The 26,750-nt window shown below is 39.9% G+C and overlaps 1 protein-coding gene across 1 annotated transcript in view; it reads right to left on the reverse strand.

The window, feature by feature from the left end:
• The window catches only part of SLC9A9 (solute carrier family 9, subfamily A (NHE9, cation proton antiporter 9), member 9), a 229,736-nt gene that overhangs the window by 187,885 nt on the left and 15,101 nt on the right, over positions 1-26,750 (reverse strand). Inside the window, exon 4 of the mRNA XM_012001354.1 lies at positions 7,596-7,749. Within this exon, the coding sequence (XP_011856744.1) occupies positions 7,596-7,749 (154 nt within the window). The remainder of the gene's footprint in view (positions 1-7,595; positions 7,750-26,750) is intronic.

Consider the following 26,750-nt stretch of genomic DNA (forward strand, 5'->3'; position numbering starts at 1 on the left):
TCTGTTGCCTGTTGTTCCAATGTCAGTTAAGTTTGAAAGTCTATGCAGTTGCCTTTAGATTTTTCCTGCATATGTGACACCCAGTGTCCAGTTGGGGAGCTGGCTAATGTTCTGACTTATAGTTCATTTCTCAGTGTCTTTGGTGTGTGCTGTTTAGGCTCAGACACATGCATATATAGCCTGATTTTGTGCTTGAAAATTTATAGACAACTTTATAGCGTCGCTTTCTCAAGCTCCCTTCTCTCTACAATCTTCTCTACATTTTCTAGCATCCCAAAGCCCCTTTTCCTGGTCCTCTGGCTAAAATCTCAGGGTTTTAATTTTCCCACACTGCTGCATATTTTCTATGATTTTCCCATAATAATATTGCACCTGCTTCCAAGGCTAATTGGTGAGAGGATTAAGAGAAAAAAAATATAATGGGAATTCTTCCCCATGATCTTAGGACCAAAGTTCCTCTGATTGACATTTTAGTTGCCTTTGTAAATGTTGCTGCCATCGTCACCTGCCACCTTATGATTGCTAGGATTGGGGAAGAGGGAATGAAGAAAACAATGACAAATCCAAGGCATATGTCCACTCTTCCGACCCACAAATGTCTCTTTTCCTTTATCTTGTTCCAGAAACAAAGAATTTCTCTTCCAGCTCTCTCTCTCTTTCTTATTTTATAATTCTGGTCTCTAAATTGTCTTTGAGTCTAGGCCAGGAGATTCCAGAGAGGAAACAAAATGAAAACTCACCACCAGTTCAATAGTACTCTGAATTCTGGTTTATTCCCTGAATATGTCTGCTACCGTTTACTTTTTAGAATCCTCATATAACTGTTACATGCATTCTGTTCAGTGTTTTTCAGCTGCATTCAGAGGAAGAGAAAGTGGGTGGAGTAAGTATGCTTACTCCATTTTGACCAGAACTGGTACCCTTCTCCATAGTTTTTGAATAACAAGTCCCACCTACTGCATTCAAAATCACTTTTTTGTTTTTTCAAATGTTGGCTGTTACCTAAAGTACAAATACATCTATTACTTAAAGTAAGGACACCATATTGGACAATGCTTTAAGATAACAGGCTAGTAAATCTCCTTTAATAGACCAGAATGTCCATTGTTTGGTAAACTTAGTAAATGAGAGAAGCTTATTGATACTGATATTCTCAAGAGCACCTTCAGAGAAGATGACTAAGAACATGGCTTGTGGAGGATAGCTGGCAGTTGTGGAGATAAAGACTGTTATCTCTGGAACTGAGACAATTTGGCATGCAGAAAGAAAGCGTATTAAGGAACCCAGATGGCACTGAAAGCAAATTTAGGAACTGCTAATTCATAACAATTGTTATAAACCTAGAATATTTTTAGGTTAACAATAGGTTACTACAGTTATCCAATATCTTTAATGTAACAAGTCAAACTAGATCGATTTAAGCAATAAATATTTAGATTTATGAAATGTAGAAGAACCTAAAGAAAACAGAACATAATTTTAAAAGGCAGTACCAGGTATGGAATATGCAGTATAAATCTATATTCAAATGAGTAAACTGGTTTTCCATGTTTTGTGGGAGAGCATATTTCTCAAGTCTGTCGATTGATATAAATTGATACGAAGTATACAAATTTGTACAAAATCACTATAAAATATAATACAATCAATACAGCTTGATGAAATATTATAAATTAAATATCTAAAAAGTTCCCAAGCAAAGATTATTATGTTAAGAAGGAGATAGAAGCATGTTTTAGAAAGAATCTTTCTGAGCTGTTGGGTAATATAATCCTTTTTGTTAGCATTTTTCTTTATGGCGTTTATCATTTTGAATGCAGAAATAGGAGTTGCCTGTAAAATTGGTGAGTCTCGTTACTAAGGAAAATGGACTAAACTTTCCAGAGACTATTTCTATTTTCCATGTATACCATGCTTTCATAAATATAATTAATTAATAATAGTTTATATGTGCATGGGTTTCAGGGGGACAATTATACAGTATTTGGGTAAGAAAAGGCTCATAGGTATCTTTTGGGTACTGTTATAACAATATTTGTTGAGCACTTACTGTGTGCCCCTAAATTCTGTACACACAGAATACTTAAACCTTATAACGTTCTAAAGTGGTAGATATCATTATTTCAATTTTACAGATTAAGAAATTTGAGGCATAAAGACATCACATTTATTGCTCAAAGTCCTACAGCTTTAAGAGAGGGAGGCAGGGTTAGGACCTGCTCAGTCTAACTCCAGAGTATGTGTGTGTATTGATCGACTACATTAATACAACAACGAAGCAAACTGTTAAACCCGCATGAAACTTTGAATGCTAGAAAGGAAACCAAACAGAACACAGTTAATATTAAGATAACTTAATGATATATATTCCTCCATCATATTAAATTAACATTTCCTCACCTCAATAATAAAGGAAGTCTGTATGTAAGCAGATATATTTAACTCTGCTATCATTTAAGACTTACAAATATTACTAAGGACAGTTCTCTTTTTATCTTTATATACATATTTGTGATGGCTGTTATCTTAAAAATTTGTAGCCAATGGGTATAAATGATAAATAAATCACTTGAGAATGGCTTTTCGTCATAAACTAAAAATTGAATTTAAATATTTAACTAAAATATTGACAGTGGGCTCACGTGGTGGCTCATGCCTATAATGCCAGCACTTTGGAAGTCTGGGGTGGGAGGACTGCTTGAGCTCAGGAGTTTAAGATCAGCTTGGTCAATGTAATGAGACCTCATCTCAGCTAAAAGTAATTTTAAAAAGATTAGCTGGGCATGGTGGTGCACACCTGGAGTCTCAAATACTCGAGAGGCTGAGGCAGGAGGATCGCTTGAGACCAGGAGATCAAGGCTGTGGGGAGCTATGATTGAGCCACTGCACTCCACCCTGGGTGACAGAGCTAGACACTCTCAAAAAAAAATTAATAGTAGAAGCATTGCACTATCTAGAAGTTGCTCACTCTGCAATAGACGTAAGTCAATGTATGCAACCAAATTTTTTGGTTGATTTGGGGAAGAGGCTGATGGCAGAATAGTTTGGGATCCTGAATAGAATTGGGAGATGAGCGTGAGGGTAACAAATTCCTATAAGTCCTGTAATTCTAAATTCCTGTAATTGAGGAAGACAATCTTCTCCACTTGGCTATGTTGGACTAATCTCATTTTATTTACCTATAACTGTCCCAGGTCAAAAAGAAAACCTGCACTGAAGAATTTCTGTGTTGTATGAGCCAGTCAGCCCAATCACTTGTGATGGATGAAGATTTCCTGTGTTTGTTTTTAACAGCCCTGTCGTGGTTTAAAAAGCACATCTCTTTCTTCAAAGGATTTGCTAATCAGGGTCGATTGCAGGCATTGACAATAAGCTCATTTATCAGGGTGCCAGAAGAATGCACTAGTTGGGTGTGTAGGCTCTAGGCTTAGGCTCGCTGGATTGGATCCTGGTTCTGCAGCCTGATGGTGGCGTAACCGTGGGCCATAGTGGCAGCTACTATCATCATCCCCATGTTATAGATTAGAAGCTGAGTCACAAGGAGGTTATACGCTTTGCATTTTATTATCTGATATCTGGCACAGAGTAAGCACTCATTACAAGTCAGTTATTATTGTTAGAGTGTTTAGAGGTCAAAATTTGAAGCTGTAAAGGTTATCTTGTTGAGGATACTTCTCTAATGTCAGCTAGGAGACAAGGTCTGTGTTACTCTGGCATTCAAGGCCTTCCACACTGTGATTCAGATATTGTGAAGAGATGGGCCCTACATTCTCATTTGGGGAGCCCAGGAAAGGTTTGCACTGTGGTATAGGCTCCTTTCTCATGAGCTATTTGCTGAAAGTTTGTTAGCTCCATGTGGTGCCCTACCCTAAGCTCCATGTAGTGCTCTACCAGAACCCCATTCTTGGCTTAGAGAATGGGGTTACCATCTCGAAGCTTATTATCTGGTGCCACTGCCAGAGAGCTCTGCCCTGTGGTCTTTAATGTTTATTTGTAAGCATGTGCAACCATTTGGTCGATAATCTTGTTTACTGGCTTTTGTAGGGCAAAGCCTAACACCTTTGGTCTTTTTTGTTTCCTGGCTAACAGCAGAGCTAGTCCTTGGAGACTCCTGTTGGGTTTTCCTCACCACCAGTATTAATGTATTCTACAGAAGGGAGGAGATCCGGATTTTAATCAAGAAACCATTCTACTTTATTTTACATGAAAACCTCCAAAACAATGCTGGAGGAGTCTTTCCCTTTTCTCCAGAATTTTAAAAAGCAAAGGTCTGATTTATTTTCAATGTTGCACTACAAACATTTTATGATTATTTTTAAAAAGAAAATACAACAGCTCCAGGACAAGAAATTTGAATGGTGCATAGGACAAGACTCAATCAATGGAAAATTTGTTTCACATATAAAGATCATTATTTGTTTCTCTAAACATAGGATCATTGCTGTTTTAAAGTCAGTTCCATCAAAGTGCAATTCATATTAATACTATCAATTTTTGCCTTATATAAAACATTTTCTTCGCATCCTACTGTGGTCGTTTGCGGCTGAATGGCAAATTTTATGGGGATAAAAAAACTAATTCAAGTACATATCAAATAATTTCAGAGAAAAAATATAGACTCAAGAAGGGAAGGCCATGTAAAGTAGATAAACAAATCACATTCCAATTGAGGGTATTTGGGTTCATTCAGTATCACATTTGTCTTTGCGTCTCTTGCATTTCTCCATTTATGTCATTTTATTAAAGCTCCAATTTACCTACTTCATGGTGTGTTTGGGGAAAAGTCTGACAGGTAAGTTGGTTAATGAGACGTAGCTCTGTAAACAAGCAAGGCCTTGCTAAATGGAGTCTAAATGATGGGTGACTAGGAGTTTAAAGCCATAATGGAATTGATAATTTCTTTGACAACATTATAAACCATGGTAGGAAAGTGGAGCATATGATGGTGTCACTACAAGTTACTGTGTATTTGTATACACACAGTGACATAGTTTTATTCTTTATGTTTACTCTATTACGTCCTATTTCCCGCCCACTGATCAGGGCACAGTGACTCTTCCTCTTTAAGTGAGCCCCTCCTCCCTTTAGTATAGGTGCTAAGGAATCTACACTGCAGGCTTAGGTGTGCCTGGCCCTTGGCAACCCCAGTCACATCTGACAGTATCAATATTAGCCCCATCTCCACTAGGGGTAGGAAGTCTAAACCAGCAGTTCTCAAAGTGTGGCCCTGGGACCAGCAACACAGGCATTTCCTGGATGTGGTAGAAATACAGGTTCTCAGGCCTTGACCAAGACCTACTGGATGAGAAACTTGGGCTGGGGCTTAGTAATCTGGGTTTTAATGAGCCCTCTAGGTGGTTCTGATGTTCATTCAAGTTTAAGAGCCAAATTGGTCTTAACTTATTCTGCCCTGTATCTATCTGTCTGGGTTTACTTCCTGGGTACTCGGAAATCTAGGAACTTCAGTTTTTCCCCATTAGTTTTCTCATGAATGGGTCTCTGGTCTCTCTGACTGGGTTTCTGCCCTGATGTCAGATTTATACTCTAGTTTCCAGCTGAGATCATCACCTTGCTCACTAGACTAGAACCCTGTCAGCTCAATTCCCTAAACACATCACAGTCCTGCCTTTACCCATCTCCCTCCTGGCTGGTGGCCAAGTCTGGCACTGAATTGGTTGGGCCATTTGGAGCCAGTTCCCACTGGGGCATCTTCATGACCTGGCCGCCCCATGCTGTGCCCCCTGGCAGGCTGCCATAACACTGGCCGGGCTGACTACCAGGCACTTCACCCCTGGACACCATGGTTCCCATTAGTATCTTTCCTTTCTTACTAGGCCTTGTCCTATAATCTGGATAACTATCTTAACCTGTTTAAAGCCCCACTATAATACTCCCCTCTCCCTGCTGAACCAGATATTAAGGGGCTGCATAAGTTATGACACCTATTTGACGTCAGTGGATGCTTTTGGAAAACACTAGAAGAGAGCTAGGTAAATACTTTAGGATAAAACGTGTTACTGATTTGGGGACAACTTCTTTTAGGGTAAAAAAAGAAATAGTAGAAAACAAATTACATTTTATTGCTTCAAGGAAATCCTGATATCACTACTTTATATTCTGAATATTTTAACTCACCTGATAGGGTATTTAGTACTTGTATTTTGTGGGGACCAGCATCCTCTAACTTGGTTTCCAAGCCCTAATATTTCCATGCAAGGATCTACCTACTGAATTTTATTTTCCAGAAACCTAAACACACCACTGTCTTACTAACAGTTCACAGGAGACCCAGCGCTATAGGGTTTAATGCAATCTGTGTACTCATCCATGGGAGCCTACAGGTGACAACCACTGTGAAAGAAATTGCAAGTCACATTTATGTGCTTAGGAAGTAATTCAAGAAGCATTTCAAAACACTCTCTATTCACCTTTAGTCAAAGCCTTTTTTTGTGTTTAGCAATATTCACAGTACTTCAAGAAGCCCTTTTTTCTTAGAATTTGGTTTAATGCATAGACAGTTGGCCTGGTTTAAGCATAAGTTTTCCTATACTAAACTTGTGAGACCTGCAGTAAATGGTGAATGAAAGTGTTTACATTTGTGGTTGTATTCATTTAACTTTCCATGAATTATGTATTCAATCCTACTGTGTGCCAGGCACTATACTAGGTGCTGTAATAACAGACTCTTGACTGTAAGGATCTTCTTGGAAGTCCTTTTCCAGTCAGATGGATCTTTACGTGTTGAATGCAGTAGGTATAAATTTGTCTTATAGACAATGGGTAGGGACCAGGAAGTGACTGCATGATCATCAAAAATGTATAGATTTGAGAAATAAAATGTGATTTGCCTAAAGCACTGTTGTTACCTTCTGGGATATGAAAATGAGGACCCAGGTCACAAGAACATTAAATAAAGACAGCCACACTTTAAAACAGATTTACCCATTTTCACAATTGACACCAGCGACCCATTTTTGTCAAAACGTCTGCCCCTCCCATACTTCAGGTTTATAGTAATCGTCTTCCAGAACTGCTTACTGGAGGGCCACTGACTGAAGCCTTTACCCCCTTTTCCCGTATGAAAGTGTCTAACTTGCATCTATAGCATCCCTCTGGCTAAGCATATGGCTCACGAAGCAAGTATGTTTAAGCATTTCCTATGTCCCTGTTGTAAGTGCTGTGAGGAATTAAAAAACAATAAATTCACTTTATCCTTCATATTATAGCTTTTTCTATATCAGTCCAACTGGATTGTATCTTGAGGACAAGACCTGTGATTTATTTTTGTAAGCTCCATAGTATACCGAATTGTACTGAATACAGATTGTTGAATGGAATAATTGATAGATGAATAAATAAATTTCTAGGGACAGACTATAAACAGACATCATCCTAGGATTTGGAAGCCTTCTGGAAAAGTCAGTGTGGTTGGTACTACGTCACTCTGTTTCACCCGATGGGTGAAGGTCAACTTGACTGCCGGGAAAGTTAGGTTAGGACCTGCCATTGTACTATTGACTAAGTCAGCACTACCAGAAATTGAACAGCGCAGTCATGCCTCGTAACGATTTCCTTTGCTAGACGTTGTCACTCACCTGATCTGAAGCCAAGTCAGCATGGGGGTTGTTCCTCCTCCAAATACCCAGACAGTGAAGAACACGAGGAGCAGTGTGGTGGTAAACATCATTTGTTTGGGCTGAGATTCTGTGTTCCGAATAGCTAAGGCAAATGCGATCGCTCCTCGCAAACCTTGCAGGAAAAACCAAAGGAGAAAATAAACACCTTGCAAGTGTCTTTTTCATTTCAATGGATTCATCCTTACAATGTGCTGACACAATTTTTTAATTCATCTTTTTATTCTGAGATAATTATAGATTCATAAAGAGTTGTAAGAAATAATACAGAAAGACACTGTGTACTCTTTCTTCAGTTTCCTCTCAATGATATCATGCAAAACTATATAGCTCAATATCTCAACCAGAATATTGACATCGAGCCAGTCAAGATAAAGAACATTTCTGGCTGGGTGCAGTGGCTCACACTTGTAATCTCAGCACTTTGGGAAGCTGAAGTGGGAAAATCACATGAAGTCAGGCATTTGAGATCAGCCTGGGCAACAAAGCAAGACCCTGTCTCTAAAAAAAAATTTTTTTAAAAATTAGCCAGGCATGGTGGCATGTGTCTTTAGACCCAGCTACTCGAAAGGATCACTTAAGCCCAGGAGTTCAAGGCTGTAATGAGCTAGGATTATGCCATCAGTCTGGGTGACAGAGCAAGACCCTGGCTCTAAAGAGACAGAGAGAGAGAAAAAAAAAAAACCATTTCCATCACCACAAGGATCCTTCACATTGCCCTTTTATAACCACACCTACTTCCCTCCCACACACTCACTCCTTAATTCCTAACAACCAATAATCTATTCTCTGTTAAGATGATTTTGTCATTTCAAGAAAGTTACATAAATGGAACCATGCAGTATATAGTCTCTTGGAACTGCCTTTTTTTTAACCCAGCATAATTTGCTGGATAATCATTCAGGTTGCTGAATTATTGGTAGTTGTTCCTTTTTATTACTGAGCAATATTCCACAGTCTGGATGTTCCACAGTTTATTTTACCACCTGTCTGTTGAAGGATATCTGAGTTGTTTTCAGTTTTTGGCTATTAGAGCAAAGGATGCTAAAATTTACATACAGATTATTGTGTGAACGTAAGTTTTCATTTCCCTGAGATATATGCCCAGGAGTACAATCACTAGGTAGTATAGTATTTCCATATTTAGGTTTTTAAGAAATTACTCAATTGTTTTCCAGAGTGGTTGTAACATTTTACATTCCTACCAGCAATATATAAGTCATCCAATTTCTCTGCCTCCTTGGCAGATTTGGTGTTGTCACTATTTTTCATTTTAGTCATTCTGATAAGTATGTGGTGATGGTTTGTTGTGGTTTTAATTTGCATTTTCCTAACAGTAAAATGGTCTTGAGCATTTTGAAATGTATTTGTTTGTTATCCATATACCCTCTTGGGTGAAATGGCCCTTCATGTCTTTAACTCATTTTTAAAAATCGGATTGTTGAGTGTTTATTGTTGAGTTTTGAGAGTTCTTAACAATTCTATATAATAGTCCTTTGTTGGATGCATGGTTTGCAAATATTTTCTCCCACTCTGTGGCTTCTCTTTTCATCATCTTAAAAGAGTCCTTTGCAGAGAAAAAGTTTTCAATTTTGATGAGGTCTAATTTGTTGATTTTGCTTTTTATAAATTGTGCTTTTGGAGTCATGTCTAAAAACTCTGTGCTTAGCCCTAGATCGCAAAGGTTTTTCCCTATTTTTTTCTGAAAGTGTTACAGTTGTACATTTAGGTCCATGATCACTTTGATCGAATTTCTATATAAGGTGAGAGGTTTAGGTTGAGGTTCCTTTTTTCACCTATGGATATTTAATTGCTTCATTGAATTGCTTTTGGAACTCCATCAAAAACCAGCTGGGTATATTTTTGTAGGTCTATTTCTCAGTTCTCTACTTTGTTCCATTGATCTATGTGTCTGTCCTTCTTCTAACAGCACACTGTCTTAATTATTGTAGCTATATAATAAGTCTTAACATTGGGTAGAGTGATTCTGCCCACCTTAATTTTGTTTTCAAAATTGTTTTAGCTATTCTAGTTATTTTGCCTTTCCATAACATTTTAGAATAATATTGACTGTATATACAAAAGAAACTTTCTGGGAACAATTACTTTTTAAGAATCAAATGTGTCAGACAACAAAGAAAACTAAGTTTATGGACCACTGAAAATTAACTACTTCAATGGCATTTAAAATTACTCTAGAATGATTACATAGTTTTACAAGATCTATAAACTAGTATATTAAAACCTGATTTTTCTTCTTCTTTTACTTTTTCTTTTGTAATAATATGCTAATTGCATTTTTATGAATCCATATTAAATATATTTGCAAGAGGCATTAAAAATGAAGGGCTGGGCATGGTGGCTCACGCCATAATCCCAGCACTTTGGGAGGCTGAGGTGGGCAAATCATGGGGTCAGGAGTTTGACACCAGCCTGGCCAACATGGTGAAACCCCATCTCTACTAAAAATACAAAAATTAGCTGGGTATGGGGGTGCACACCTGTAGTCCCAGCTACTCGGGAGGCTGAAGCAGGGGAATTGGTTGAAGTTGGCAAGTGGAGGTTGCAGTGAGCCAAGATTGTGCCATTGCACTGCAGCCTGGGTGACAGAGTGAGACTTCATCTCAAAAAAAAAAAAAAAAAAAAGAAATACTAGAACTTGAAGTTGAAGTGTGATGACACTAATAAAAATAGAAATTTAGACTTGGAAGAAGAGTAAATAAAAGCACAACTAGTAAAGGAAAGGAGTTAAAATGGAAGGTCTCTCTTGGGCAACACACGATGTGCAAGACATTTATAGTCCTTGTTATATTGTGTAATAGGACAAATAAAGATTTATAATGACAGCGAGTATAACCCAAAGAGGTAGTGATTTGGTTATTTTTATTGAAAGCTTTAAATCATACATATACAATTTCAATGATCTACTTTTTATAATATTTATTATAGGATTTAGGTTTCTAAATTTCTAAATCTGTATTCGTACATTAAAGGAATTTTAAAAAGTAGATACAGGGCAGGATGAGAAAAACTATAACCATACTGGTTTTTGTTTCTAGGTTCTCAACTTAGAATATAATGCTCCTTTCTTATCTCCATGCTGAGACTATTCAAGAGACAAGTGGCATAACACAAGATCCACAGGATTCGACTAGAGAGACTTAATACGTTTTGCCTGAAACAAGGAAATCTCCGAAAGAGAGAAGAACATGCACTCTGATTATAAAATACCTTCAAGGAACAAAATGTAATGGAGAAAGGAAATTATTCTAAATCTCCGTGTAGACATGGAAATGGCCTATAGATAAGGAAGATACCATTTGAAGTAGATATTAATAAAAAGTTCTTACACATCAGAAATTCTGAACACTTGAGATGGTTGTACTCAAGAAGAAAAGGCCCCACCAGAAGTACGAGTGCATTCACACCCAGCTGGGGATAAGAGTGGGGATATTAATAACCCTTAATACTGGCAACTATTTTAATGGTGTTCTCACCAGGAAATACAAATGGGATCATTAGGGAATGAGAACTCAAGGAAACAGTCTTACAATAGACTTCTGTATCTGAGGAGAGAATTTATAGGTCAAGGTAAAGCTCCTAGCAGTGTTTAGTCACAGTACAAGATTAGAGCTAGAAAGTGAACTTTCCAGCTGGGGGAGGGGGTGGCTCACACCTGTAATCTCAGCACTTTGGGAAGCTGAGGGAGGTGGATTACCTGAGGTCAGGAGTTCAAGACCAGCCTGGCCAACATAGTAAAACCCCGTCTCTACTAAAAATACAAAAAGTTATCTGGGCGTGGTGATGGATGCCTGTAATTCCAGCTACTATGGAGGCTGAGGCAGGAGAATCACTTAAACCTGGGAGGTGGAGGTTGCAGTGAGCTGAGATCGTGCCACTGCACTCCAGCCTGGGCAAAAAAAAAAAAAAAAAAAAAGAAAAGTGAACTTTCCAATTTCTCCTTTCCTCAAGCTCATAGTGATAGGTCCATAAAGCAGCACCATGGCAAAGTACATAATGTTAGAAGTATTAGACAATGAGTGGCTAAGTATTAATAGTTCTCATTGATAGAAATATTTGTAGTTTTTTAACTTCGTGTCTTTGTGACAAAGATGAGAAACTAGAATAAAAATTAAAAGTTACAATAACATGCCTACTATAAACTCTTTCATGCTGGATATTAAGGGCAAGGAGGTAAGCAATCATTAATCTTACTAAGAATGTTTAACAATGTATTGTTATTATGTTAAACTAGGGTAACTATGCTCTTAAATCTAAATTATCTATACATGAGCAATTCTTGGTTTAAAATTATACTCAAATATATGTTATGCTGACTTCTGAAACAACCTATATCTATATATAGAATACCCTATATTTACAGGAGATGCAATGTAGAGATTTCAGAAACAAATGGAAAAGTACAGCCACTGTCTTGTGGCAGGTTGAGAAACATTGTTAATTGGGGCCAAACCCCAAGATGTTGAAAAGAGGATGCCTTCTCAATGTTATAACCACCTAAAAAAACATAGATACAGGCTGTTTTTAGAGATGGGATCATCTGTCCATAGCCCTGGTAGCATGTGGCATGCATGGCACTGTGGCACTGGAAGCACGAGGATGGACATGAGAATGGTGAGGCTGCCAGGTGGACAAAGTGAAGCTAATGTAGAACTCCAGATGAGGTGGACTATTGTCTATGTCCTACTCATTCTTTATGACTCTGAAGTTGCTTATCACACATTTGGAGCCTAGATAAATGTAAAACCAATGCATTCATTGGTTCATTTAATGTACATGTATTGATTACCTCCTAGTTGGAGACTCTGGGCATACTGATCCTATCTTCTTTACGCTATGGTTTTGGGCAATAGAGGATTTTAGGATTGAAATAGATTATTAGGGTACCAGCAAAATACTAAAAATGAAAAATGAATATTGACTTAGGATTTTCTTTTTAGTCAAACATTATTTCCAAAAAACACAAACCATTTCTTTTAAAAACTCAGGAAATCTAGAACTTGTCAAAACTTGTATTTTGTATTGTTTTATGGATACTTTGAGTTTGAGTCTTTGGGTTTTACCTTGCTTTTTCTCTTTGTTTTGGCCAACTAATCAAAATAATTTTATACGTTTGAGGGTTGATAGACTATACCATTTCATTTTAAATGGCTTTACTTTGCAGAGATTTTGACATATTTCATATGCCCAGTTGGAAATTTAGCATCACCTTGGGGAATAAAGGAATTACCTGCAATTAAATGTGGTTTCATTTAAAATTGGCCTCTAAGGGATTCTTATGTTAATTATGTTGATGTTCTATTCATAACAATAGGAAACTATTGAACCAAGGAAAGCTATCTGGCAGGCACTCCTGCTGCAGAAAATGTGCAGCTTCCTGTTTATCTTTAAAGGGCAAAAGTGAAGCTTTTAATCAATTACAAATTTGCAAATGTGTTCTGAATAGGTGAAGGTCAGACATAGCTAAACTTAAATCACAGGAACATAAATATTTCTTAGGGCATCTTTATTTCAGGTGCAAAGCAATAAACTAAAAGCATTTCCTGAGCACTCACTATATGCTAAGCTTTATCCCAGACACAGTGCGAGGATGACAGATTTTGGCTGCTCTGCTCCAGTGTTCATGGTCCTACAAACATGACTCTTTTAAAAGGTAAACTGTAAGAAGGTGTATTAGAGATGCAAAAGAGGATACTTTGAAAGTAGAGTTTGATGAGGAAAAAGATTGCTATACCTCATGAGGCCCAAATCGTGATCATTGTCATGAACTGATGTGCAGCATTTAAGGCACTGAAATAAATGGTGAGGCAAAAGAGACCTTTGTGCATATAATTTTCTATGCCCAAATCTTTTTTACTCATCTAAATTTTCTCTAGTTCTTTCTCCTGTAACCCTCACCAAAACTTCACCGAATTCCAACTGGTCTTCAGAGCTCAAATGAGACACTGTTTTCTCCACAAAGCCTCCTCTGACATCTGGGTCTGGGTTAGGCTGGGTTATATTCCTAACACAATCCATGTTTGCCCTATCAGAGCCCTTATTACTGTACATTGCAATTGGCCAGTTCTGTTTAGCTATGACATCTACAGCAATACTAAGCATACAGTAGGCATTCAATAAAGATTTTTCCAACAAATCAATGAATGGACGAATTTTCTGATTCTTCAGTAATGTCAGGTTACATACATAGATTAATGCAATGGTTTCGGAATAGTTTCTGCAAGTTCAGTTTCAGCCTTTTTATTATTTATTGAGATCCTTTAAAATCTTATTTTGAGAGTCAAGAGTTCTGGTATCTGCCGTCAGGCCTGCCCCACAGGCTGCATGACCATAAGCAGGTTACCTCATTTAGAATTCTGTTACCTCATCTCCAAATGGAGGTTTACAACTAGACTTTTTTTTTTTTTTCTTTCACTAGAAGTGCACATCAGAATCACGTGGAACTTAAAAATATATGTAGTCACTCACGCCAGCATCCCGACTAGCGATTCTGATGCAGCAGAGGACGAGGTACATGAGAGCCCAGCTCCTCTCATTTCCCACTGCACCACCTTGGCCCAAGACCCATCTCACAACCTGCCTGTGCCCCGAACCACTCTCTGGTCTTGGCCTCAAGCCTCTATTCTCTTCTTCTTCCAGTCCATCCTGCTGATGTTCCTCAGAACAGCTTCCTCAAAACCTAGCTTTATGAGGTCATGATTCAACTCAGCAAGCACAACCCAATAGCTTCCCATAGCCCAGAGATACCTTTCACTCAGAACCCCACCCTACTTTTCCTGTTTACTTCCTCTTCTCCATTGAGAACTTCCATAAGCAAGACAGGTTTTTCTCCTCCCATAAACTACTGTTATCCCCACCTCTGTGCCATGGTGTCAGTGTCACCATCAATTTGTCGCTTTAGTGCTGGGTTTCTGCCTTTCCTTTGTACTTCTCCAAACTTCACCCATTTGAACGATCTTTCTTCCCTCAATCCACTCCTCTGAAGTTTTCCTGGAATACTCTAGTCCACTTTGTTCTCTCTTTCTTAGAAATCTAATGAAACATACTGCCCATGACACTTGTATTATTAAATCATTGTCTGAAATGAATCAATACTTTAATGTGGTCTTTTTCTCCAACTCCCAGCTTTTTAAAAGTTTGGAGTTATATCTTCCTTACATAGTTCTTAGGTTTTGCATAATACCCAGAACACAAAACTCAGTAAATGTTTTCAAATTGAACTATTGCAGTGGTTTCAGGCCCTCTAGATATGGGATGGTGATATTCACATATTCATTCACTGATTAATTCATTCAGGTGGCAAATAAGACCTTAATTTAAAGGTGCTTCTAGATTATGTCAGGTGGTATGAAGAAAACCAAAGTAGGGTAAGGGGATAGAGAGTATTTACATGTGAGGGGAGAGATGTTAGCATGGTTAGGAAAGCCTTTCTGGTTAGGTGACATTTGAGCAGAGAACCTAATAGAGGGAGAAGCCATCTGGGTATCTGGAGGAAAAGCGTTCTAGGCTTTGGGAATAGTAGGTACAAAATCCTGAGGCAGGCCTATGACTGGTGTGCTTAAGCTGTGGCAAGGAGGCTGGTGTGACGGGAGTAGGATAAACAGGGTGGAGCTGGGAGGCAGTAGAAGGAGATAATGCCAGAGAGGTGACATAGCCAAATCATACTGGGCTTTTGAATCGCAAGGCTTTTGAATTTTATTTTGAGACAGAAAACTTTAGGAAGGTTTTAATGCTAGAGAGTGATAGGATCTGTTCTATGCTTAAAAACTCTGACTCTGATAGGAAAACAGGCTGGTGATAGGAGGCTAGTGAGGAGGTTGCCTTTTTAGTCCAGGCAAGAAGTGAATGCAGATCAGACCACTGACGACAGCACGGTAGGTGCTGAAGGTCTGTCAGAGGCTGATGTTTGTTGATGGGTCAGATGAGGGGGATGAGGGGAGAACTCAGCACTGGAAGAATTGGGGAACCTAGCGGAAGAGCATGTTTGGGTGTATAAGGGTGATCAAGGGTTGCGTTCCCACCATATTACATCCGAGCTGTCTATTAGTCTTCCAAGCAGAGAGGCTGAGTGAGTAGATATGAGTGCGGAGTTCAGGGGAAAGGTTAGGATCTTTTACTGAAGAGAGTGGAAAGATATGAGGATAGCTGGAAGAATGAAAAATGTAGGAATTGAAAAATGTACGAAGATGAAGTTTATTTTGAACCAGATTTCTTCTTGCCTTGAGGCCTTTGTACTTACAGCTTTTCCCACCTGCAGTGCTCCCCTGAGTCATCCCTTGGCTGTGCCCATCATCTCAGTCCTCAGAAGGGCTGCCCTGACCATTAGATCTAAATGCTCTCACCTTCACCCAGGTTTTTTTTTTTTTTTTTTTTTTTTTAATACAGAGTCTCGCTCTGTTGCCCAGGCTGGAGTGCAGTGGCACAATCTTGGCTCACTACAACCTCCGCCTCCTGGGTTCAAGTGATTCCCTTGCCTCAGCCTCCCGAGTAGCTGGGACTACAGGTACACACTACCACGCCTGGTTATTATTATTATTATTTTTTTGTATTTTAGTAGAGACAGGGTTTCACCATGTTGGCCAAGATGGTTTTGATCTCCTGACCTTGTGATCCGCCCGCCTCGGCCTCCCAAAGTGCTGGGATTACAGGCGTGAGCCACTGCGCCTGGCTGTTTGTTTTTCATTGCACTGATCACCATTGGACATGATCTTGTTTATATTCTAGTCTTTAAGATCTGTCTCTCTATCCTGGAAAGTACGCTTGGTGAGAGCTGACCTCTGGTTTGCTGCCTCTGCTGTGGCATTTCCAGAGCTAGATGGCGCCTCTCATAGCGTAGGTGCTCTGCAAGCATTGGATGAATGCATAAGTGAATGGATAAGAGGAGGTCATTTTTTTTGTTTAAAAGCACAATTGGAACCCAAAAGAAAATGAGCAGTAGATGGACAGGGATGCAGAACTATCCCTGATAAATGGATCTATCTTTTAAAAGAAAAGTCCTTTAGATGCATTATTTTGCTGCCTGTCTTTCCATTTGGGACACGATCCATTGCAATTCCTTTTTTTCCCTTTCACTTCAAATACTCTGAAGAAGTTGATTGAAAAGATTTAATACAGTCTTATTATTAATCAAACCCTGGTTTGGGTCTAGAATTGAATTACATTCATTTTTACCCTTACTGGAATCCTGTGACCTTGCAAAGGTACCTACTTTCAGCAAAAATGTCAATCTGATTTCAAAATGTTCCAGGATAATGCAATCTTGCTATGTGGTTCCATTTTCAGTTCGACATCATTTTATCACATGGAAGTGAAGCCAACAGATTGTTTTCAGTGGGAAAATCTTCTGCATTCAAAAATAAATTGAGTTTTTCTGGAAACTAAGCCTGTGTTAGACAAGTAGAGCTTTCCCTCGTCTCTCTTTCTAAACTTGAATCATTTAAACTTAAGGCTACTAAGAAGAAATGTGATATAATTTCTGTGTATTTTTACATAAAGAGAAGTTTGTTTTTAGAAGCCCTGGGTAGCCAGAAAGGGGAATTGTAAATAGGATTAGCTCTCTCACAACTCTGAAGTCAACGAGCACAGATGCCTCTGGCTTTGGAAGTTTGTTTTTATGTGGGTAAGGCGGATGTGATAGTAAACTGTGGAATAATCAGAATAATCCTCATTACTAGCAGAGAGTTTCAAGAGAAAGGCTAACATAGATCAGAAGAAAGTCAACATTCTGGGAGTACCCAACTTATGGGCAGCTTGTGTTCCAAAGATCAATTTATCAATTTTCTGTTGAGGCCAGTGGTTTTTTTAACTGGAGTGATTTTGACCCCTAGGGAACATATGGCACTGTCTGGAGATAGTTCTCATTGTCCACAAAGTGGGAGGGAAGAGTGGGGAGGCGAAGGTGCTACTATTATCCAGTTGGTAGAAGCCAGGGATGCTATTAAACATTCTGCAATATACAAGACAGTCTCCACAACAAAGAATTATCTGCCCCAAATGTCCATAGTTGCTGGGGTTGAGGAAACCTAGCATAGGTTTCCAATTTGGATCTGGAATTGCTTTTTCCCATGTGACATTATAAATAATGACAATATTCCTACTGCAGAGGGCTATTTTGGCAAATATGGCTATCTATCCACCAAAATCTATTTTTATATGGTCCATGATGTGCTGTTATAACTGCATAAACTATATTTTCTAGCAGCTCTTGCAGCTAGGTACAGTCACGTGACTGGTTCTCACCAGTAAAATGAGAGCAAAAATGATGTGAGTCACTTCTGGTCCAAGGCTTTTAAGCAGCAGCTTCTTATCCTCGGCTTTCTTTCTCCTTTCACTAGCCGCATATAAATCATGAAGTGGTTCCCAAATGTTAGCTGTATCAGAATCACCTGAAGGGCTTGTTCAATGCCTGCCCTTGCCCCAGATTGCAGGGCTCTATTCTGAGAGTGTCTGACTCAGGAGGTTCATGGTAGGTCTGAGAAGCTGCATTTCTGACAAGCTGCCAGGTGATGCCAAGACTGCTGCTCCATGGATCACACTTAGAATCCTTGCCTTAGGGAGTTCTGAAGTCATAAGATGGAAGCAGCCTTGTTATATCTGAATCACCATCTGGAGAAGAGGCATCCCCCCGACCCCACCCAGTTCCATGTTAATATCAACCCTGGCCTGTGACATCAACCAGAAAGCAATGGCTACTGTGATTAAACTGTTGAATTTTGGGAATCTGTGTGTCACAGAAGCTTACATTATCCTATGGTTCTGTGTCTACCTATGCTATGTGTCTCTGTAGAATCACAGAATATTTTTTAACAGCTGAGGAAGTAGGTGCTGGTAGAGCACCTATTCCAGGTTATCCCTACTGACTCACCTATGACAAAGCTCAAAATCAAAGAGTAAGAATGTGAGTTCTAAGGACAGTGGAAGAAAATCTCCTTCTGCTTCCCTAAGCAAAGGGTCAATCCCAGGCAGTGTGCTCAGCGGGTGTTCAGCCTCTTGCCCACTCCCTAACTTTCTGTGTCTTTCTCTTGCTCTAGCTCTGCCCCTTTCTCCAGCATCACTGGCACTTGGGGCTTTCATTTGGCTCCAAGTTCTCCCCAAGCCACCCTAATCTAAAGTGATGTTTTTGACTCTCCAGTGGAAACTTCCAGCTCCTTGGGCAGCCAGAATGAGCTTCATGCCAGGAAGAAGGCAATTGGAAGAAATCTGTTAAGGAAGGATAGCTCACAATCTTTCCTGAGAGGAGTGCATTTTGAATACTTGTTAACACACATGCTTTCACTTTGACTTGTGGAATTTAAAACAGCTTCAAGAAAGGGCAGTGAAATGTTTCAGCCATTGTAGGAAAAGTGGTGCGAGTGACCAGGCTCCTCTAAGAGGAGGGGAAGCCTGTGAATGACAGACAGGGCATCCACTTGCTCTGGGGTCTCCTCCTTCCCTCACATGGAACCCCCAGTCCTCGAAGGTGCTTCTGGAGCAGTCTTCCAGGCTGAGTCAGCAGGAGGCTGGGAGGCGGGGCTGGGATCCTGCTCTACTCCACAGAGGCTGGGAAGGACTTGGAGGACAAAGCAGCATTTGAACCTCTCCAATATATCAGAAATAATGCTGAAAATTCTTAAATTCCTTAACGACCCTATGGATGGATACTTAGTACAAGGCATTTTAAAGTGTAACTGCTTCTTGCTCATTTGCACATATAATTTATTTGAGTCAATTTTACTGACTTCTTTTGAACTCTGTCCACAAAACCTGAGGGCAGAATTAGAGGGATTTGTGCCTGGCACAGATAGAGTAATTTTTTGAACAAGGTTTGCTTGCGTTAATAGTTTTCTAAGGTTTTGTCTACCCAATGCCAACACAAGCAAGCAATTAATAAATAAATTCAGGCAGAATACAGGGAAAATAATGTAGTCCATTTGTTTGCCTCTGGGGACATGTTAATTTGGTTAAAACTCTCAGATATTTGTGGTATCTGTGACACCATGGATATCCTAAAAATCTAAATGTACACAGAAGGCTCCTAAACACAGGGAGAGGTGACACACATTCTGGACTGTCTCCTTTTATTACTCAGTTCTCTCAGAGGCTGGCACGTTCCTGTTGTCTGCACCACCTCAATACGTAGGACAGTCTGATTATCCACAAGATCTTGCTACTGTCTCACACTCAATAAATGTCTAAGTAGATTGTGACAATTTATATGTGTGAACCAGTCGGGAATCGGGGGCACAATATATTTTACTCACAGTAACTGGTATTTTGAGTCACAACATTTTTTATTTTTTATTTTATTATTTAGAGACAGGGTCTCTCACTCTTGCCCAGGCTGGAGTGCGGCAGTGTGATCATAGTTCACTGCAGCCTCCCACTCCTGGGCTCAAGTGGTCTTCCCACCTCAGCCTCCTGAGTAGCTGGGACTACAGGTGAGCACCACCTCCCCTGCCTAATTAAAAAAAAATTTTTTTTTGTAGAGATGGGGTCTTGTTATGTTGCCTAGGCTGATCTCAAAGTCTTGGCCTCGAGCGTTCCTCCCGCTTTAGCCTCCTGAAATGCTGGGATTATAGGTGTCAGCTACCATGCCGGGCTTGAGTTACACGTTTTGTTTCATGTATTAATGCCAAAAGTGAGTCACTGCTGGAACTAAAAGTAAAATACCAATGATTGTCCTTAAATGGAGGGAGGAGAGCAGGAGCCATGGGCCTCTGTCTTCTACAGGGACGTCATGAGCCCGTAGCTGTTACCTTAGACTGTCCTCAGCAGTGATTTGACAGTCAAACCTTCTTTGGAATAAAACCCTCAGTCTCTGATAGAACATTTTTCCTGACACCAGGTGTGAGATTGAGTCCTATCTCTATGAAAGCACTAAAGGCCGTCTTGTCATCTCTGGTGGTTAAAGAAAGTAAAAGAAACTCCCATTTTGAGTGTCTCCTAGGTAGCAGTTCCTGTGCCAGGCATATTTTAAATACAGATTCTAGTTTGGTTTTCAACACTGATGATTTAAGGTAAGTATTAATATCCCCATTTTACAGCCTAGGCCACTGAGGTTTGAACAGGATTCATCACACAGTTCCAGGTGGCTGAGCCAGCTTCAAAGCCTGAATTCACTGTACTTCATCAAAACAGTAGTTCCCATCTAAAAAATATTATGGTATGCCAAATAGCAAAACCTAACTGGCTGGTTAAAAATGGAAGAGCAGGTAATTTTTATTGTAAATTTATTTTGGAGCAAAGTGAAGAATGATGATGCTTGGACTTAATAATGGGAGAAAACAAGCGTATGGGGCAGGTCACAGTTCTAAGCTATTTCTCAGATATTCTGAATTCATCATTATCACATAACCTTTTCTCAGCATTGGAAACTATGAGGACTTAATGGGATCTGCAATTCATATGGGTCTACTATAGCTGTCTGCTTCGTCACAGCAATGCTGCTTGTAGTTATTCATTATCCAAGATGACTTTTCCTTGTGATTGCTTGACACAGTTGTTAAAACATTTTTTGTGGCTCATTTCCTGCATAAGCTGGTTAACCCTATCCCATCTGGAGACCTCAGAAGACCTACTCCCATTGCTTTACTCACTAATGCCTGCTCCAAGCTGCATGGGGCACCACCTGGGAGAAATGGAGGCTTGGTGGAAGTTCATCTTCTCAAATGGAGAAAGTCCTGACCCTCTGCCCCATTAGTTTGTTAGTGGCCTTGTACTGGTGAGGAAGAGGCAGTGGCATAATTAAAGACACAAATATGCCTAGGGTAGGAAGGAAATGTAGCATGGGAAGGTAAGAGAACACTGGACTCTAGGCAAAGGGGATGCAAAGAGGAAAGCCTGGACAAAGGATTCCTGACAGCATGATGGTGTCAAATAGGCTAAATCAAGGGAGGAAAGGAAAGAAAAGTCCAGCTTTTAGAGGGTCCCAGACTCTCAGCTAACTCTTGTAGCTACATTTAAAGAAATCTTTTTTCCTAAGCTGAAGTTGAGGTTAGCCTGATTCTTGACTGAGTGAAATGTATAATTTTAGTTAGGTATATCATTCATTCACCTATTTATATACCAAATATTTGTAGACACCTACTCACCTTCAAGTAGCATGCGGGGTGCTAAGGTGTAGAGATAAGCATTTTGTTTTCACTAAGCTTTCAGTCTAGAGGGAATACAGGCAGGCAAACCAAAAATCATGGTACAGTGTGATGACTACTAGGGGAGGAGAAGTATTGGGAGCTATGGAAACAGATGAAAGTGACACAAACCCAGACCAGAGAAGTTACAAGGGCTTCTTATCAGAAGTGATGTCTAAACTGAGATCCAAAGAATAAAACAAACAAAGCGAGTGAGGGTGGGTGCATGTGGAAAGGGTTCCAGGCATAAGAACAGCCTGAGTGAATAGGGAGGAAGACCTTAGCATGCTGAAGGAACCACAAGAAATTCAATAACTAGATAAGCAGCATTATGCTGATCAGATGGCAAATGGAAGAACAAGAGGCGAGGTTGGCATCTAAGAGGGTCTAAAGCCAAACAGAATGAGATGGGAGAAATGTATTGAAGAGAGAGGTTCAGAAGGAAAACCATGAATTGTAACTGTGTTCTGAAACATGCTTCTCAAACTTCCATGTGCACATGAATTACCTGAAGATCTTGTTACAATGCAGATTTGGATTCAGGGCTTTTAATAAGCTTCTAAGGGATGCCAAAGCTGTTGGCCTAAGGACCACACTTTTGGATACCAAGGATCAAGACAGCATGGAAGCATCGCCTTTACATGGGGACTGGTAATTGCTGTGGGACGGTCCTGGTAGCTTAATGGAGTTCCATTAGCCTGGATAGCCATAGACATGGATTCTTATTTCTAGGCACTGCTGAAACAATGACCTCGGTTCTTCACTTTCATGAGTTTCACTTATGTTTCCTTTCTGGCTGTCATTGATGTCAGCTGGATAAGGTCCTTTGGGGTCAATGTCTCAAATTGGATTCTCACCATAGCTTGATCAGTTGGTCACCCAAAAGACACTGGGAAAGGTGGTCTACACCTTGGCAGGGGCTCTTAAAAACTGCTTCCATAGAACACTGGGGTTCCATGAGCTGCAGAACAGTGCTTCACAAAACTTGAGTAGCAATGGCAGCCTTTTCACAATTGAGAGGGGAACAAGTACATGTTCATGAAAACATTTTCTGAATTTAAAGTTTGTCTTCCATGCCTTTTTCTTAATCCTTTGGTGTCAGCAGTTATTTGAATGTGAATGAGTGCTAGTGCACAACAAAATCAGTCAGGAACATTAGTAGCAAAGCCTGGCAACAGTTGGTACTGTTGTTTTATGGCTATGTGAGCTCATGGATGAAGTTTTGTATAAATCCATGTACTGTGGTCACATTTTGCTGGTTAAAACTTTTCGTAGTTTTTGTGATAGGACATATTGGGGTTTCAATGCCTTCTCAAAAGTGCCTTCTCAAAAATAGAAGTCAATGAATTTGAGAAGCAGTGTTCGCTGACCTATCATCTGGCTCCTACAACCTTCCCAGGTGCTTTCCTAAACTCCCTCCTAGTTAGATAAGCTCAGCAGCTCTGCACTGTGGCTCTTTAGCCCAGTAGTTCACAGTACCCAAGTCACAGTGGTTTCAGGAAGGCTGCCAGGGCTAAGTTGGGCTTGGCATTTCCCCTCCTTCCAGCAACTCCTGGTTCTTATTTAGTTTTAAATTAAATAAAAATTGCAGCACATAGATTTGAATTAAAACAAGTGGACTGATCTTTGTAATATGCACCACATCAATAGGGAAGCTAATTTGTGCAAAACACATCTCCTCCTTTAATTTAAACAACAGAGTGCTGCCTCTTTGGTTTCAAGGGAACTGAGAGCTGAGGCGGGGCTATTCACTCGTGGCATTAACTAGGGTTATGCTCAAGAGCAACAGGAACAGTTTCAGGGGAGCTTAGCATTCCTCTTAAGCCCTTTGTGCTGGGTGTCGCACGATACAGCAGAGCAGTTATGGCCTCCTGGCCTTGAATTTAAAGAAGGTCTTAAAAATGTCTCAGGGTAAGCTCTCCTAATCGACTCTTAACTGCATTGGAGATACCAAGATCAGAATTTGCATTATTAAAAACTTCTCAAGACAGAGGAGACAGATTTCTGACCTGGACACCCATGTGGCATTTTCACGTTCCAAGGCGTCATGTGTGTAGATGATTAGTCTACAGAAAATAAATCAGGTGGGATTCATGCTAGGTGAGTTTCATTGGCTCTAGAGGTAATGGGGTGGAGGTGGGGGTGGAGAGTAGCAGTAGAGTCATCCACCAACAATGTGAGCTTTACTCAAAAACATTACTGAACTGGAGTCATCTACACAGCTTCAAGCCCTTGCTTCAATGCTCACCAAAGGCCTTTCTCACCACCAGGAGATGAGTCAGAAGTAGCTAAATCTTTCTTTTTTCTTTCCTTTTTTTTTTTTTTTTTGAGACGGAGTCTCGCTCAGTCGCCCAGGCTGGAGTGCGGTGGTGTGATCTTGGCTCACAGCAAGCTCCGCCTCCCGGGTTCACGCCATTCTCTTGCTTCAGACTCCCGAGTAGCTGGGACTACAGGCGCCCGCCGCCACGCCCGGCTAATTTTTTGCATTTTTTTTAAGTAGAGACAGGGTTTCACTGTGTTAGCCAGGATGGTTTTGATCTTCTAACCTCGTGATCCGCCCGCCTCGGCCTCCTAAAGTGCTGGGATTACAGGCGTGAGCCACCGCGCCCGGCCAGCTAAATCTTTCTTGAACTTTTACATCCAGGTGCATCCAGATTTGGACGCAGGTCTGCCTCAGGTTTTGTGGGGCCTGAAGCTTATAAATTTTGAGGCCTACTTTAAGAAAAATAGTACAAAATATCTTACTTATGCAAACTTTATATGCTCATCAGAACACAATGGTAGGGCCCCTCTCAGGATCTTGGAAAGGGCCATGTGAAAGGGATCCTAAAGCTTAAGTTTATTAACTTCACAGAGAATCCACTTCTGCTTGGAAAGCTTCTCTGCCCAGTGCCGAAAGGCATTAAGAAGTTGAGGGTAAAGATAATGGACAAGCATTTATCATATGGTAGGTGTCACTGACTAAGACAGAAATTTTAGGTTCTTATTTGGTCTTTGAACCCCTGAGGTGTGCTGCCTTACTGAATCAAACTTGAGCCAAGCCCAGCTTTCTCTTAAGGGCAGGGCCCTCATCTTTGTCTTGTTCACACAAATACCTACCCAAGAGAGTGCATCAATCAATGTCTGCTGAATGAATGACTATTTGGATGACTGTGAATGAGGAAATAAAGAAATAAATTCACACTTCTTTTTTAGATTGAGTGTCATTGTTTACCTTCTCCAAAGAACTCTTTGCAAAATGTTTTGAGCTATGTGAAGAAAGGCTTCATCTACACTTATTCATGAAGCAGGCCAACTAGATTGTGTCAGAGGGTTACTAAAGTCATTCTCTTATTGGATGAAAAAATAGTGATAATTAAGAAACATTAAACTATATTTATAATCAAATATTCTTTAAGGAGATTGGCTTTTTCTTCTGGGTTGAGCGAGTTTTGCTCTCACACACCCAGAAAAGGCTAGACAGTGTGTTGTTTGATCTATTTTGTTAACCTTCTCCTCTGGTTTATGTTACCTTAAGTTGACCTTTCAAGTGCTTTGTTTTCTGGCAAATATATTTAAAACTTTAGGACCTAAGTAATGTATAGCTATCAGAATTCATGCAGAAAATCAAAGCTGAGTCTGCAGCATTCTCTTTTGAAGAAAAATGCCACCCTGCATGTGATGACCTCACCTGATACATCACCCGATACCTGATGGGGGTCAGTGGGTGCAGTGTAGATCCTGAGCCTAGGGCTAGGAGCAGGTGTTGTCCACATATTGGCTTTGTTATGAACTGGATGGGGGTCAGGTTTGCATGAGGGACATGTTAGACATGCTGGGGTTGGCCTGGATTAGAAAGGACATGATTCTGATTTAACTTTTGTTCTCATGACTTTGAAGGTAAATCTGAGGTTGTGTTACATAGAAGAGAAGTTTCTAAGTTCAAAATCGAGAGACCTGGGTTCAACTCAGGGTTAAGAGATTGTGAGCAAGATACCCAAACTCCCCTTGTCTCGTTGTTATTATTTTTTAATCTGTAAGAAGTGACCAAAAATGGGATGCTGGGAACAGGGCAGAGTAGGAAGTACTAGAAATTTGTTTCCCCACCTAGACAACTATTATACTGGCAGAATCTGTATGATGTAACTATTTTGGAATTCTGGAGTATATTGAAGGATTGCAACTTCTAGGAGAAGGCTTGGGAAGTAATTGTGGTTAATTTTGGTCAATTATAGTTCTTAGCACAGTAGCAAGTATTCCAGCCCTCACCCTTCAGCCCTGTGGCAGGCAACTGTGCCAAGTGTTCCTGGAGTAACTTGCAAACAGTTTGCAGGAGCCAGGGTGAGCAAAAAGGACTCTGTTCTCCAAATATCAAAAACCTGTGCTCTGATCACTGATGCTGGTTCTGATCAAAGAGATGTAGACAAAATTGCCGCCATTGTTATTGCACCTCCCCTTATTGGGAAGCTCCTCCCCTCAGCTGAAGTGATGTCAGGAGATTTAAAGGGCCAACACCCTTTTAATTTTTTCACCTTTGATTTTCTTTTTCTCCTTTTGGGGGCCTGACATTAAAGATTAGGTCATTAAAAAGTAACTACATATACAGAGAAATTAGAAAGTGACTTTGCAAGCCCAAGGAAAGGCATGGGCTTAGAAAGGACCTGAGGAGACCTTATGTTTATATCTCAGGCTGATTCCCAGAACAGAGACAGTCTATAACAACAAAATCAACAACAAACAAACAAACAAACACCCAAATCCAGCAAACCCTGGGAAAGGGGAAATGTGATTTCCAGAGTTACCAAATATTAGACTCAAATGTCAAGTTTTTAACAAAAAATAACAAGTTATACAGAGAAACAGGAAAGTATGGCCATTCAAAGTAAAAAAAAAATAATAATAACAGAAACTATCCCTGAAAAAGACCTGATGGCAGATGTACTAGACAAAGACTTTTAAGCAGACTTCAAAACAACTATCTTAAAGATGCTTGAAGAACTAAAATGAA

This window comes from Mandrillus leucophaeus, unplaced genomic scaffold (genome assembly GCF_000951045.1).
Source record: "Mandrillus leucophaeus isolate KB7577 unplaced genomic scaffold, Mleu.le_1.0 Scaffold1176, whole genome shotgun sequence".
Classification (NCBI taxonomy): Eukaryota; Metazoa; Chordata; class Mammalia; order Primates; family Cercopithecidae; genus Mandrillus; species Mandrillus leucophaeus.